Source organism: Mobula hypostoma, chromosome 5, assembly GCF_963921235.1.
Source record: "Mobula hypostoma chromosome 5, sMobHyp1.1, whole genome shotgun sequence".
Classification (NCBI taxonomy): Eukaryota; Metazoa; Chordata; class Chondrichthyes; order Myliobatiformes; family Myliobatidae; genus Mobula; species Mobula hypostoma.
The window spans coordinates 171,023,171-171,040,434 of NC_086101.1; the positions used below are offsets into that span (position 1 = coordinate 171,023,171).

The 17,264-nt window shown below is 40.9% G+C and overlaps 1 protein-coding gene across 5 annotated transcripts in view; it reads right to left on the reverse strand.

Moving 5' to 3' along the window:
- The window catches only part of LOC134347176 (storkhead-box protein 2-like), a 332,294-nt gene that overhangs the window by 3,677 nt on the left and 311,353 nt on the right, over positions 1-17,264 (reverse strand). For all 5 annotated transcript variants that reach the window (XM_063049414.1, XM_063049419.1, XM_063049415.1 and 2 more), the window contains one exon: positions 4,530-6,777. In XM_063049414.1, the coding sequence (XP_062905484.1) occupies positions 4,530-6,777 (2,248 nt within the window). The remainder of the gene's footprint in view (positions 1-4,529; positions 6,778-17,264) is intronic.

A 17,264-nucleotide genomic window follows, 5' to 3' on the forward strand; every position in this document is an offset into this window, starting at 1 on the left:
CAACATTTAATCCTTTACAACTTCTGGCTCTCTTGGTTAACACTCACTCCTCAGAGGCCTGAGGCATAGACAATTTGGGAAACTTCAATACCAATGCAGAGCCTTAGAGGATGTTCTTCTGAGTGTACGTTGGTGAAGTGTGATGGAGGGTACAGATTCATGCTTAGGACAACAAAATATTCCTGCTGTACTTACCTGCAACATCATAATTTGATACTGTTAACTTTGTGCAGAGAGAGAACTTGCTGCTGTGTGTTGTCAGCAAGGACCTTTCAAAGTTGTTTTCAAGAATTGCACATCCTTCACAGTTGTACTTAGTCATTTCACAATTAAAAATTAATATGATTCTTAAAACAACCCACCATCTCAACTTTGCTGATATCATAAAATTCACTCTTAAAATGAAAGAGAAATTAAAGAAGAAAGAAAAACCAGAAAGTTGACACTTTACAGGCATGATGCACAGACTTCTGACCAGTAGGACAACATGAAAGATAAAGAAAATGTTAATGTTGCAATAACACAGAACTTAATTTGTGGGCATTTTCTATGTTGCTTCCTGTTGCGTATTTTGCTTACGTACTTAATATAGGATAGAACAGTGGACTACAACTGTCAATGGCTTGGGTAAGTCTTGCTCATTAGCTTGGAAATCTTTTGTCTCTCTGCATTCCACTTTGTCATGTGTAAGTGTCATAAACATATCCAGTCCTATCCTACAAGGCGATGACCATCTGTTTAAGTATAATAAGCAACCACGTAGGCAGTCACACTGAGTAAATCCAGAATAAATTACCTGGCTCTGTTACTGGTCAGGCTTCTCTTCCAAGGAATATACTGGAGATGGTAACGTTCTACTTGTGATTTTCTAGGCATTTTTAATAATGATTTGAAAGTCATGAATGCATATACTAGAATTTGTTGTATGTGCTCTGAAGCTGTACAAAATTGGACAGTTTGCCCTGCACTGTGGCTAAGACATGGACTCTAAGGAAAATTGGAACAATGCTTGTGCAGGTAGCCCCAATGGTTTATTTACTTGCCCACAGGAAGTGAGCATGACCGTCAGTAGTTACATACCCCAGAGTGAACCGAGTGGCCACCTAGGAAAGAACAGTAAGTTTCCTTTCTTCAAAGATGTTAGGGCATCAAAGATATAAATCTAACTTCCTTACTTACTGTGGTAGGGGCTCAAACTCAGTCCCTCAATCATAGAAATTCAAGGCACATAAGGTGGGCTCTCATGCTCTAGGTTAATTCCACATCGCAATACTTGTTTTATGGTAAAATCCTTCATATGTCCATCCAGGTATATGTTTAAAGTGTACTGACAGTTTCTGCCTCCATTGCTCTTTCAGAAACAGGTGCTCACTAATCATTACATGGACTCATTTCTTTCTCAACTTCCCTCCAATGACGAACAATTCTCTACCCCCTAATACTGACCTCCTTACTACGGGAAAGAGGCCTTTACTCTTACCCAGGCCACCCAATGACGTATACCCCTCAATCAAAACACTCTTCAATCTCCTTTGATCAAAAACAAACATCAGATTAGATGATCTTTATATGAAATCCTCTGGATCTGTACTCCTTAGCCTTTTGCTTTCCTCCCCATATGAGGAATGATTGAACAAACTAGACCTGTATTATCTAGAGTTTATGAGAATGAGAAGATATCTCATTGAAATTTACAAACATTGTTAGAGAGGATAGATTGGATGCAGTTCTCCCTGGCTGAGAACCAGGCATCACAATCTCATAGTAAGAAATAAGCAATTTGGACAGACAACGAGGAGGTATTTCTTCATGCAGGCACGGTGAATCTCTGTCATTCTGTAATCCAAAGGGCCACAGAAGCTCAGTCATCCAATTCATTCAAAGGAATCAGAGATATGGTGTGGTCAATGATATAAATTTAACCTCTTTATTTACTGTGGTAGGGATTCAAACTCAGTCCCTCGATCACAGAAATTGAAGGCACATAAGGAAGGCTCTCATAAGGAGTGCGGAAAACAACAGTGTGGTAGAAGCTTGGCTATGAACTTCATGGATGGCAGAGAAGACGCAAAGAGCAAAGTGGCCTACTTCTGATATGATGTATATCCAGGCCTGGTCATGGATGCAGTTTTGAAGATGCTAACATTTAATACGCCTTGTTTGCTCTGTGCTCCTCACTTCTATTATTTTACATTTTACCTCCTTATTGTCAATGTCTATACCACATGCCAACTCTGAAGGCACTGCATATTATTCACTTGAACTTCATGTGTCTATCAAACATTCTAGCTGCCATTTTGATCATTCTTTCCTTTTCATTCCTTTCACCCATCCCACATTTATCACACAGTTAAAGGTTTACTTTGATTTCATGTGTTAAGATTTTTTATACACACGCTTCATCTTCCTACTTTCCTTTCTAATTTCATCCCCGAGCTCTACATTGCCTCAGGCTTTGAGTGACTTTCAGCTCTCAGTAGCACCACCAAAATGTTTAATCTGTTACTGGACATGTGGGTAGAAAAGAGTACACCCCCACCTCGCCTCCTGCTGTGTCAATCAAAAAATCCAGGAACTATTCCATTGTCCATAGTCTTTTCATGTTAACCTGAAGTGCACTCACTGAATATTCTCTGTGGCAGAGAATGCCAAATAATTATTATACTTGATTTAATTTTAAGGTCTCATCTAAAACTCAGTATAACAGAATCTGTACAAAAAGTGGGCAGTCTGGGGAAAGCAGTGAGGGCTTGTCAGTTTTCCGCGACCCCAGTAACAAAATCTAATTACAAACAAGGCTGTGCACAATAGAACAACATTGCACACTGAGTTCCCAATTATTTGCGTTCAGATTTTTGGTAAAATTCAGTCATGTAGAACAATAAGAACACATTAATGTGTGTTAGAATTTCAAGGAGTATTATTTAACATTGTTATATTTATCCAGTGAAAAATAATCTGTTGTTTTGCTCTCCGCAAAATTACTTTGGCTCTTGGATCTTGGTGACAGAAACCTTTGCACACAACTTATGTTAAAAAAATAGCATGAGAAATCTATGTTGCATTATTAGATTTTACATTAGAAATAACAACAACATATTCCAATTCTTTTAAATATTCCTTCAGAGGATGTTTGCATTGCTGTGAAGCCCAGCTTTAATATCCATTTCTAACTATCCTTTTACAGAGCAAAAGTGTCATTTCAGGGAACTGCCAAATTCAACCATATCTCTGTGGCTTGGAGTTATAATCAGCTTGGACTAGGTAATGATGGCAAATTAACTTCACCAACAGGCATTAGTGAACCCCATTAACCAGAGGGTGGCGAATCTGTGGAATTCACTGCCATGGTCAGCTGTGGAGACAGTCTTTGGGTCTATTTAAAGTGGAGGTTGATAGGTTCTTGATTAGTAAGGGCGTCAAAGATTACAGGGTGAAGGCAGGATTGATCAGCCACAGCGGAGCAGACTTGATGGACTGAATGGTCTAATTCTGCTCCTATGTCTTATCGTATTCAATCTTGTAGTTCCAAGCTTTATTCTAGATTTGTTCAATTAATGGGAGTTTAAATTCTCCAGCAGTTATAGTTGAACTAGAACTCATGTTTTAAAATGTTTAGTCTAGATTTAATCATGATGTAACAGTAAGCCTAACTTTTTATGTATTATTTTCACTTTTTCAGCTTCTGTTTCTGGCCAGTAGCAATCACCATAAAATTAATAGAATTTTGGGTTTTATTCATTTTTTAAAAATAATTAAAAATCAAATCTGAATTTTGTTTTTTTTTAATTTACACATGGGATGACAAAGCCAAGATTATTGTCCATTCCTTATTACCTCTAGGTTGTCTGTTTGGTAAAGGAACTTACATCATGATGTTAATGAAAGAAATCCAGGACTTTGTTCCAGCAGTAATGGAAGATCAGTGATGAGGTAGGATTTGGAAGGGGACCTGTACATGCAATGCATCTGATACACTTGCCCTTCTAAGCAAATGGCCAAAGGGCTGGCAGGAGCTCTGGATCTTTAATGCAGTCTATCTTGTAGGCTATACACACCATGCCTATGACGCCCGCTAAGGCAGAGGGAGTGAATGCTTACAGAATGGGCATTTGGTTGGATAATGTTGAGACAGCATTCATGCAGGCAAATATTGCATAATAATCTTACATGTCATCTATATGATGGATCAGTTTGTGAAGTCAAGTGGTGAGTAACTTGCTCTTTATAAAGTCCGAACATCTTTCTACATTACATGTTTACATAAAGTTGTCAGTTTATCTAATACTCAATATTAAGAAACAAAGAAAGAACTATGAGGACTAGAGTACATCACTATGATGAATTACATTTTATGCTAGACAAATCAATTCTCCATTCTTTATTTCTCAATTTTACAGGTTTTATCTTACATACATTGTATTAGCTAACTTTGAAATCTTGTACTAAGTAACATTCTACTACAAGATGAAAAAAACTTAAAAGCTCTCAAATGAATGACTGTGCTGGATTTACATTCACGTGCTTACCGTGGAGAATTAAATCCACTGTCTACTGTTATACTGCTGCTGTCCATACTATCTAGTCGAGCAGAATGTGAAGCTTTCTGACTGGCGCTGGTGTCAGATTCCTTTGGGCTCAGGAGAGTTAGATGCTTCTCAAACTTCCGCTGGAGACCTTTCTCTTTCTCTCGTTCTAGCAACCATTGCACCGTCCCACCATCTTCTCGGTTCTTACCTTCTTGTTGGTTTTTGTTGGTGCCATCTTCTGAGTCATCATCGGAAACATTATAATAATCAAAAGAAGACTCCTGATGCCCGGCCATGTCTCCGTGCTCTGGCAGTGATTGCACTGCACTTGATAGACCAACAAGGTTCTCACAGTTAGTGTGAAACAATTCAGATGGTTTATTGTGTTGTGATTCATATAAAGAAATTCCAGGAAGATCCTGGCTATTATTTTCCATGTGATTTACAGTTTGAGTTTCAGACTGTGATTTAAACACTTGTCCATTTGGCAATGGCACTGTTGATGCTTGTGACGCTACAGGCAAATTAATGCTGTTCATATCTATATTTTCAGGATAATGCTTCTGCTGCAGTGACAATTGTTCCAGCTGTCCATTCACATTTTCTTCAATAGGTGGATGTTTCAAGAATCTGTCCAAAGGGGACAGCTTCTTAACTCCATCAGACAAGGTCAAAGTGTCATAATCTTTAAACAGATGTTCATCATTACAGTTAGCTGCTAGAGAAGATACAGTCCGAATAGTCTCCTTGGGCGCGTTACACTGAAAGTAATCATCTGCTTTTACAACAGCATCAGGGCCACTAGGCTCATTGCAATTAGGCAAGGTTTCTTCAGCTGTGATAGGTTCCAGTGGATTGCAGCCAACATCGAGGCCTGCTACATTATCAACATCAACACATTCGGGTATACTAGGCTCAGTGATATGATTTGAATGTGATGTCAGCCCTGATCTGTGATGGCCCAGAAACTTGGAAGAACGCAATTTGTCATTACTCAAGTGGCTTTCATCCATGTTACATCCTTGCATCTCTTCTGCAGTGCCTGACAAAATAGTGCCAAGGGGTCTATTCGAATTATCCATTGATCTAGACCGCTCCTTGGCTTTGCTGGTCCGATCATTTCTTGATTTTCTATCCTGCGTATGGCTGTGGCTCCGATGTACTTTGGATTGTAAACTTTCCCTGGAATGTTCATGAAGTTGACCCTCCATCCTTCTCTTGTACAGATCACCAGACACATCCCACTCTGGGGTCACTGGATAATGAGATTCAGCCATGTTAATTCTGTCATATGTAACAAAGCCGTTGTCACCCTTCATTTCCATACTTGTACTTTTATCACATGGTGATCTGGTAATTGGATCATAAAACTCATACTCTCTGCACTCTGTTACATCTAAATGTGTATCTTCTGATTGCTCACCCTTAGGAACTCTTGACTTACTGTGTGATCGGGGCTTACCATGGGCCTTTTTGTGGCCTCTGCTTTTTTTGCTTTTGCCACTATGCTGGGCTGACGAGCCTGGTTTATTTCGATGGGCCTTATCCTCTTCAAGTTTCTTCATTAGCGCCGTGTGCTTCATGACATTCTCCACTGTCAGGTCTGGGTTAATCCGTTTAATTATCTCCTGCTCCACCTCCCGTGGTATGGAGGTCGGATTATCCTCGTCACGGAGAGGCCATTCCTCAGGAGGAAACTGGGCGGAAAAATTCACCAACTGTTTTGACTTGTCCTTCTTAAAGCTCAGTCTGAACAACTTCAGACCAAATTTTTTTGGTTGCTTTTCTCCGTCCTTGGTTTTTGGCAATGTTTCAGTTTTATATGAACAGTTAACCGTACTTTTACTTTTCTCAGTGTGTGTTATTGGCATCTGACTGAAAGAAGGAGGGCAATAGGAGTCCTTACAATCTTTTATTGATTTCTTCTGAAGCGTGGATGAGTGATTATGAAATTCCTCTCTGAAGCAGTTGCAAGAATCGCAGTGGTTTCGATGATGGACTCTGTCTCTGAGGCAGCCAGAGTTAGATGGAGTTATAGTCCCTGGTTGTGGTGAAGTACATCGAGAACGGTCAGGTATCCTTTCATCCAGGTGATACCATTTGCTATTTGTTCTTATTAAAGAAGGTGTAATAAAATAAGTCTGTGGAGTTACAATAAAATATCCGTCAGGAGTTGGGTAAATTTTTCGCTCTCTTACGAGCATGTTCAATGTATGGCGAAGAATTTCTTGACTGGGTGTTGGAACCCCTACAATAAGAAGGCAAAAAAGTTATGCAAATCAATATTCTGTATGCACTTTTCAGTTAATACTCAAAATCTCATTATGCCTTATAGTGTACTACAAGCACATTAAAGGAAACTAATATTTAAATGATTAATAACATTCTGGTTCTATGATGCAGAAGCTTCAGGAAATTAATAAACAGAATAAATATGGAATGTTAGCCTTGATTAAATATCAGAATCAGATTTATTGTCACCGGGTCAAATGACATTAAATTTGTTGTTTTGTGGCAGCCGTACATTGGAAAGGCATAAAATTACCATAAATTACACAAATAAATAAATAGTGCAAAAACAGGAGTAATGAGGTAGTGTTCATGGACCGTTCAGAAATCTGTTGGCTGAGGGGAAGACACTGTTTCTGAATTGTTGAGTGTGTCACATATTCATGATTGTGAGTTTTTAAATCCATATAATAACTCTCTCTGGAACTGAATATGTGAGCTGAAAACTTAAAATTAGGTCATTCTTCAGTGAGGTCGCAGGGATGATGCTGCCAAAATGAAAATGGACACTCCATCTGTCTTGTCCTGAGGGAAGAACACCTCCTGTCAAGTGAGCTCCAGTTTGGTATAAAATGATGATGGAAAACACATTGGTAATGTAAAGGTGTTGCTTTCCATTTGACGGACTTGCATGTTGTGGGACTGGTTTTGCTGGATAAAGATAAAGGATAAGAAGTGACTTTAGGTGAAGGAACATTAAAACTGATTTATGAAAAAAAGATTAATTAGCTTGGGCCTTCTCCCTGAGATTCAGATGTATTAGAGGTGAAGTTATTAAAACATAAATCTCTTAAAAAGCTTGACAGGATTGATACAGGGAGCAGGTTTCCTTTCATGGGGTATAGACAATAGACAATAGATGCAGGAGTAGGCCATTCAGCCCTTCCAGCCAGCACCGCCATTCAGTGTGATCATGGCTGATCACCCACAATCATTACTCCGTTCCTGCCTTCTCCTCATATCCATTGGCTCCACTATCTTTAAGAGCTCTACCTAACTCTTTCTTGAAAGCATCCAGAGAATTGGCCTCCACTGCCTTCTGAGGCAGAGCATTCCACAGATCCACGACTCTCTGGGTGAAAAAGTTTTTCCTCAACTCCGTTAAAAATGGCCTACCCTAACATCGGGAACGTGTTTCCTGCCTCTAGCACGTCCAATCCCTTAATAATCTTGTATGTTTCAATCAGATCCCCTCTCATCCTTCTAAATTCCAGTGTATACAAGCCCAGTCGCTCCATTCTTTCAACATATGACAGTCCTGCCATCCCGGGAATTAACCTTGTGAACCTACGCTGCACTCACTCAATAGCAAGAATGTCCTGCTTCAAATTTGGAGACCAAAACTGCACACAATATTCCAGGTGTGGTCTCACCAGGGCCCTGTACAACTGCAGAAGGATATCTTTGGTCCTTTACTCAACTCCCCTTGTTATGAAGGCCAACTTTCTTCACTGCCTGCTGTACCTGCATGCTTGCTTTCAGTGACTGATGAACAAGGACACCTAGATCTCATTGTACTTCCTCTTTTGCTAACTTGACACCATTCAGATAGTATTCAGCCTTCCTGTTCTTGCCACCAAAGTGGATAACCTCACATTTATCCACATTAAACTGCATCTGCCCACTCACTCAACCTGTCCAAGTCATCCTGCATTATCATAACATCCTCTGCACATTTCACACTGCCACCCAGCTTTGTGTCATCTCCAAATTTGCTAATGTTACTTTTAATCCCTTCATCTAAATCATTAATGTATGTTGTAGATAGCTGCGGTCCCAGCACCGAGCCTTGCGGTACCCCACTAGTCACTGCCTGCCATTCTGAAAGGGGCCCGTTAATCCCTACTCTTTGTTTCCTGTCTGCCAACCAATTTTCTATCCATGTCAGTTTACTACCCCCAATACCACATGCTCTAATTTTGCCCACTAATCTCCTATGTGGGACCTTATCAAAGGCTTTCTGAAAGTCCAAGTACACTACATCCATTGGCTCTCCCTTGTCCATTTTCATAGTTACATCCTCAAAAAATTCCAGAAGATTAGTCAAGCATGATTTCTCCTTCGTAAATCCATGCTGACTCAGACCGATCCTGTTACTGCTATCCAAATATGCCGATATTTCATCTTTTATAATTGACTCCAGCATCGTCCCCACCACTGATGTCTCCCTCCTTTCTTAAAAAGTGGGATAACATTAGCTACCCTCCAATCCACAGGAACTGATCCTGAATCTACAGAACATTGGAAAATGATTACCAATGCATCCACGATTTATAGAGCCACCTCCTTAAGTACCCTAGGGTGCAGACCATCAGGCCCTGGGGATTTATCAGCCTTCAGTCCCATCAGTCTATCCAACACCATTTTCTGCCTAAACTGAATCTCCTTCAGTTCCTCCGTTACCCTAGGTCCTCCAGCCACTATTATATCTGGGAGATTGTGTCTTCCCTAGTGAAGACAGATCCAAAGTACCTGTTCAACTCCTCTGCCATTTCTTTGTTCCCCATAATAAATTCACCCGTTTCTGTCTTCAAGGGCCCAACTTTGGTCTTAAGTAATTTTTTCCTCTTTACATACCTAAAGAAGCTTTTACTATCCTCATTTATATTCTTGGCTAGCTTACCTTCGTACCTCATCTTTTCTCCCCGTATTGCCTTTTTAGTTATCTTCTGTTGCTCTTTAAAAGTTTCCCAATCCTCTGGCTTCCCACTCATCTTTGCTATGTTATACTTTTTCTCTTTTATTTTTATACTGTCCTTGACTTCCCTTGTCAGCCATGGTCACCCCTTACTCCCCTTAGAATCTTCCTTCCTCTTTGGAATGAACTGATCCTGCACCTTCTGTATTATTCCCAGAAATATCTGCCATTGTTGTTCCACTGTCATCCCTGCTAAGGTATCTGATGAGGAGCAAAGCTGCAGAATAAGAAGGAAGACATGTCAGTCCATGGCCTCCTCTTGTGCCAAGATGAGGTCACCCTCGGTGGAGGTGCATCATCTTATATTCCATTTGGATAGCCTCCAACCTGATGGCTTGAATATCGAGTTCTCCTTCCGGTAAAAAAAATGTTCCTCCCCCTCCTTTCTTCTTCTAATCCCGCGCCCCCCCCCCGGCCTCTTACCTCTTCTCACATACCATCTACTGGATCCCCTCCTCCTTTCCTTTCTCCTATAGTCCATTCTCCTCTTCTAACAGATACCTTCCTCTCCAGCCCTTTATCTTTCCTACCTGGCTTCACCTGTCACCTTCTCACTACCCACTTCCTCTTCCCCTCCCCCCCACCTTTTTATTCTGGTGCCTTCCCCTGGCCCGAAATGTCGACTATTTATTCATTTCCATTGACGCTGCCTGACCTGCTGAGTTCCTCCAGCACTTTCTGTGTGTTCTTTGGATGGATAAGGCATTGCCTATTTAAGATGAGGACTTCTTTCAAAGGTCATGAATCACAGGAAATCTCTACCTCAGAGACCTGTGGATGCCAACTCACTGAACGTACTGAAGGGCTGAGATAGGTTTTTGGACTATATGAAAGTCAAGAGTAACAGAGAAAGGCAGGATCTGAAGCTAAAACCAAATACACCAGAATCTAACTGAATGGCAAAGCAGGCTCAAGGTACTACACCTACTCTTCCTATTTCTTTACACTTAAAATAAAAAAACACAATTGTTTCAGAAAACAGAAAACACCCAGTAGCTAATTTAGTTTACTACAAGGAACAAAACAAGTCACATCTTTTAAGCTAGCAATCTTACATCAGAACCCAAAACACTGGTCCATGGGGTACAAGGCCGTAGTGTTAGTGAGTTCCTGTGTGAGTTTCTCAAGAGAGTAGTTTAGCATTTTGTCACTCATTGAACAAGGGGGGAAAGCAGAGGTTAAGCACTTTCTGATCAGTGGGCAGAAAAAGTTCATTAATTCTAATAAGTCATGTTGGAAATTCAGGAACTGGTTACAACAGCAGATTAGATCAATGCATGTTCAGACAAGGAAACTGAATGATGGCAGAGAAGAGAACAGTATAGCTAAGGTCTAAGCCATGACACTCATAATGAAGGTGCATTTGGAATGGCACAGGTACAATGGCTCCGTGCGTCCAGAGTACACACAAGCCCTGAGAAAACGACAGGAGAACACACAACCTCACGCCCACCCCTCCATCACCAATTGTGGAAGGGTTTGCCATTCCCACGCTGGGCACAAAATTGGAGTGGAAGCAAGTCACTCTCGGTCCTGAGGGATTGTCAGAGGGGTCCTCAGGATCCTGAGAAGAGGATGAAGAAGAAAAATGTTGGGCTTGGGGTTGATAAGTTGTGGGCCTGCTATGTCGATGCGGAGGCATGGCGACACTTGCAGGCTGCCCCCAGTTCAACATGGACTGTGTTGATCATTGACACAAAACGGTGCATTTCACTGTCTAACCTTTAATCTTCAAGTGCAAGGTGGTGCGCTATGAGAGGAGAAGTAAGGAGTAAGACATGATCAATAAATATAGTGCTCTAAGGAAAGTTGAGCAACAGTCTTTGGCACCCACCCGTCCCTTCCATGGTCATGGTCCACTCTCCCCTCCTATCAGTTTCCTTCTTCTCCAGCCCTTCTTTACCTTTCTACCTATCAGCTCCCAGCTTCTTACTTCATACCCCCTCTCCCACCCACCTGGCTTCACCTATCACCTTGTACTCCTTCGCCTCCCCCACCTTCTTATTCTGGGTTGTTCCCCTTTCCTTTCCAGTCCTGATGAAGGGTCTCGGCCTGAAACATCAACTGTTTATTTGCTGCCTGATCCACTAAGTTCCTTCAGCATTTTGTTTGTGCTGCTCTGGATTTCCAGCGTCTGCAGGATCTCCTGTGCTGGCGTTTAGGGTTCCCTAAAGGTGGCAGCACAGGTAGGTAAGAGGTGAAGAAAACATGTGTGACACTTGCTTTCAATAGCCAGGGCACAGGTTGTATAAGATAAAGGAAGACTATGTGGGGAGAGCAGAATGGACAAGGGAGTCGCATAGGGAGCGATCCCTACGAAAAGCAGAAAGTGGGGGGGAAGGACGGAGACAGCGGAAGTTCCGGTGAATTATACGCTGGACTCGGAGGCTGGCGGGGTGGTAGGTGAGGACAGGAGGAATCCTATCTCTGATGGGGTGCTGGGAGGAGGGGTGTAAGGGCAGACGTGTGAGAAATGGAAGAGATGCAGTTGAGGGCAGCGTTGGCGGTTGAAGGCAGTGTTAACGGTGCAAGAAGGGAAGCCTCTTTCTTTGAAAGAGGAGGACATCTCCTTTGTTGCGGAATGAAAAGCCTCATCTTGCGAGCAGATGCAGTGGAGACAGAGAAATTGAGGAGGTATAGCGTTTTTACAAGTAACAGGATGGGAAGAGGTATCTGTGACAGTCTGTGAGTTTATTAACAGACGTCAGTAGATGGGCTTCTCCAGAGATAGAGACAGAGAGATCGAGAAAGGGGAGGGAGGTGTTAAAAATGGACCGGGTAAATGTGAGGGCAGGGTGGAAGCTGGGGGTAAAGTTGATGAAGTCAATGAGCTCCACATGGATGCAGAAATGTAGTCGTTGACGTAGCACAGGAAAAGTTGGGGACGGACACCAGTGTAGGCTTGAAACATAGACTGTTCCACATAACTGACAAAAAGGCAGTCACAGTTGGGTCCCACGTGAGGACTGAATAAACAGGCCTTTTTTTTTCCTTTCTATGAAAGTGAGGAGATGATTGAAGTATATGACATAATGAGGGACATTACTGTAGATCAGTAGGGAACTCCGTTCTTAATGGATATACACATTCTCAAAGCACTGTTTTAAATAAAAATATTTCCCAGATAATATTTATCGGTAAACCAACATGACTCCTGCAACTATCTGATCATTGTCTTATTGATTTTTATGGGGTTTGCTGTGTGTAAATTGGCCGCCCCTTCCCAACTTCTTTGATTCTGACACCACACAGAACACACACAAAATGCTGGAGGAACCCAGCTGGCCAGGCAGCATCTGTGGAAATTATATATACATGCATACATACATACACACAAACCAGGGGTGATTCATGAGTTCATGGCCTAAGGTAGAAGGAGTCAATTTTAGAAAACCTAGCACATTTACTTTTCAACATAGTTCCCTCCTACATGTACACACTTAGTCCAGCAGTTGTGGAGCATACAAATCTTGGACCTCCAGAAAGTGCCCACAGCAAGGTGATTATTAAGTTTGTGGCCTAAGGTAGAAGGCGATGAGTTATACAGCTCTCGTTACATACACATGCAGATCAACTCTTTGAGTGATTATGCAGAAAGTTTGAAGTTAATAACTCATTAGGGGTGATTGATAAGTTCGTGGCCTAAGGTAGAATGAGATAAGAGTTATTAACTTCAAACTTTCTGCATAATCACTCAAAGAGTTTACCTGCATGTGCATGTAACGAGAGCTGTATAACTCATCTCCTTCCACCTTAGGCTACGAACTTTAGCAATCACCCATCTGTGGACGCTTTCTGGTGGTCCAAGATCCGTACGGTACATGACCGCTGGACTAAGTGTGTAAATGTAGGAGGGGACTATGTTGAAAATAAATGTGCTAGGTTTTCTAAAATTGACTCCTTCGGCCTTAGACCACGAACTTATCAATCACTCCTCGTGTGTGTATGTATATATAACACACACTTTTATTATTACATTTGGCACTGTACCATCTCGGCAAAACAAATTTCAGGACATATGCCAGTGATATTAATCCTATTTTGATTCTGATACTGATAGCAGTCCTCATTAACTGGAAAAGGAGTGGCCACTACTGAGTGTCTTTCACTAGAAACAGTATTATACTGTCCACAGTTTCTCTTGTCTTTCCACAAGCAATAACCTTGAAACTGGCAATACAGCAATTTTACATTGCTCTACCTGCTTGGTTTGATAATGTTCCTATAAAGAACCTTAGGGCTTATTGCAAGTGTAAAGGTCAATTTAATTCAAGCTCCTTTATTTTGTCATGGGCACATAAATTGGAGGTTCCAAGGTTATAGAATTATATAACAATCAAGCACAGAAACAGGTCTTTCAGCCCATCTCCTTGAAAGAGATAAACTAAAAATCCCTGTTTTCCAAGGTTTCCCTGTAGCCAGTGAAATTATTTATTTACAACTACTCATATACACTCAGTTATATTGGGTATTTCTGTATGTTCGTGGTCTTCTGCTGCATTAAGTCCATCCACTTCAAGGATCGACGTGTTGTGCATTCAGAGACACTCTTCTGCACACCACAGTTGTAACGCATGGTTATTTGATTTACTGTCGCCTTCCTGTCAGCTTGAACCAGTCTGGCTACTCTCCTTTGACCACTCTCATAAGGTGTTTTCGCCTATTGAACCACCACTCACTGGAAGCTTTTTTTGTTCTCTGCAAGCTCTAGAGACTACTGTGTGTGAAAATCCTAGAAGATCAGCAGTTTGAGATACCCAAACCACCCCATCTGGCTGCAACAATCATTCCACAGTCAAAGTCACGTAGATCACATTTCTTCCCCATTCTGATGTTTGACCTGAACAACAGCTGAACCTCTCGATCATGTTTGCATGCTTTTACATATGAGTTGCTACCATCTAATTGGTTAATTAGATATTTACATTAATGAGCAGGTATACCTGCTTTCCCTTAATAAGTTACCAAAAACTTGGAGGCACTGCATTCTATATCACAACTCACTATATTAAAAATGGTAGACACACTGTTAACATCCTTGGTTCCTGACAAACAATGTTTTTTTTGCAACTTATCATTAGACAAAAAGTATAGAAGCCTGAAGGCCCACAACACCAGGTTAAAGGATAGCTACCTCCCTTCACCAGAATGAATCATGGATTAGAGGGCACGTGCTATAAGGGCTGGACAAACTTGGGTTGTTTACTATGGAGTGACACCGGCTAAGGGGGGAGGGTGCTGATAGCAGTTTATAAGCTCAATGAGAGGTACAGATAGAGTAGAGAATGTTTCCCAGGGTTGAGATGCCTAATACTAGAAGGTATACATTAAATGTGAGAGGGGGTAAATTCAAAGGAGATGTGTGGAGTTTTTTTAACACACAGAGAGTGGTGGGTGCCTGGAATTCACTGCCTGGGGTGGTAGTGGAGGCAAATATGGTAGAGACATTCAAAACACTCTTAGATGACACATTAGTGTGCATGAAATTTAAAAATATGGCTATTGTTGAGGCATAAGGGATTAGTTCAGTTGGGCATTTGATTACTAATATAATTAATTCAATATAGTGGGCCAACAAATCTGTTCCTGAGCTGTACTGTTCTATCTATTCAGTTCTTAATTTAGCAGTAAAATGGACCTTTTGTTTTATTGTGACTTCTTGAAAAAAATTATGCTTTATGTTTTACTTGTGAATGCTGCTTATATGATGCAATATGCCAGTGATGCTGCTGTTCGTAGGTTTTTCATATTTTCACTGTACCTGTGCATTCATGAACTTGTTCATACATCAATAAACCCGACTTTTACTTTGATATAGAAAATCCATCAGTATTAACATGGGTAACTGTTTACAAGTTCCCGCTTTCTTTCCATCCCTCTCGATGCCTTTAGCATTAAGGAATATATTTACCTTGTTGAATAGATATAATGACCTGGTCTCCTCAGCCTTTTGTGTTAGAAGATTCCACAGGTTTATCACTACCAGATGAAAAAGCTTCTTTGATGTTGGTTTTAAATGGCATACTCCATGTCCTGAGGCAGAAACCCACCCACTGGGAACATCCTCCTGCATTCAGCATGTCTACTGCTGTCACAATTTTACAGGTTTCCATGAATTCCCTCTCACTCTTCTACTCTCTGTTCTAATTGACTAATCTCATGTGTCTGTCCTGCCATCCCAGGGATCAGTTTTGCAAATCTTTCTTAAAATTCTGTAGGATAGACAGCAGCTGTACAAAGAGAAGCTGAGATAATGTGTCAGGTCCAAGACCATTTTATCAGAGATGGTATAATTCCTTAGACTGTAGTAGTTAGTAAACTAAACTCTGTAGAATTGATTGTTTCCAGTTGTGAAGAAGTGTCTTTGATGTGCAATACTGACTCTGTTGCCTGAACCAGCTGAGTATCACCAGGACTCTGTTTTTATATCAGTAAAACATCAGTACGTTGGAAGTGTGCTGGTATCATGGTGCAGTCGACATAAACAAGTTTACTTCAGTGATGAAAGAACTATTGAGGCTTCCTGTTGGCTATCCAGCAATTCTTAATGGAGGACAAATAATTCTCCGGATAAATAGAAAATCAAAACAGAATTAAACTTCTATTCAAAATGTAAAGATTAGCACCTGAGCAGTGTCAATCTATCTAATCAATTGCACAATAACAACATCTAGCAGGCAATAATGAAGACTCATCAATTACGCTTAACTACTGTATGTCTAGCTGGACAAGAATACGAAAGTAAGATCTATTCCCCAAAGAGATTTCATAATCCAGAAGCCAAGACAAAGATTTGAGAATCTTCACAAATTCAATGACTAAATTGCTATTAAATTTTAACAACAATTAAAAATACAAGAGTTCATCTTTGCCTTACATACAGAGGCAATCTACCTCCAGTCCAAATGTATATGTAATAGCAACTTTTATGTGTGTTGCTTGAATTTCCAGCATCTGCAGAATTCCTGTTGTTTGTATACGTAATAGCAATCTAGTTTGACAGAGTGCACAGAATTTTGAAGTTTGATGTCAAAGAGTTGGGGAGGCTTATAAATTCAGTGAAACTTTACGGGATGGAGTATTGGAGCACTGTTGGCAAGTGAGCAATTAAGAATAAAAATAGGGAAATAATGTATCACTTAGAAGTGGAGAGGTAGCAATTACACCTAAAATACCATGCACATAATTGGCTGATAGGAGGAAGGATATTAATGCACTTTAAACAGTTCAGAGAGTTTATTAACAGAAATGGAATGGGTTGTCTTATGAGTAATGTTTAGATAGGCTAAGTTTCTTAACAAGAGTGAATGGGCACTGAAAGATACAAATCTTGAGGACCTCTTAAGGTTCACAACAGGTAGATGTAGAGACGATATTTAATCTTGTAGGAGATTTTGAAACCGAGCACAGCATTTACAAATATAAGTTTGACCATTTAGGACAGAAATGACACCAAGTATCTCCCCCCCCCCCTCAGTGGACAGATGGCCATTGGATCACTTCCTCAAAGGAATATAGGTTCTAGATAAGGGGGTATCACTGAAGAGTGGATGAGTGGGTATGCAGAGTGGAGGTAATAATCAGACCAGCCATGATCTTCTGAATGGGCAGCACAGTAGCATTAGCATAATGGTTAGTGCAATTCTATTACAGCGCCAGCAACCCAGGTTCAATTCTGCCACTGTCTGTAAGAAGTTTGTATGTTCTCCCAGTGATCCTGTGGGTTTTCTCCCACTGCAGTGGTTTCT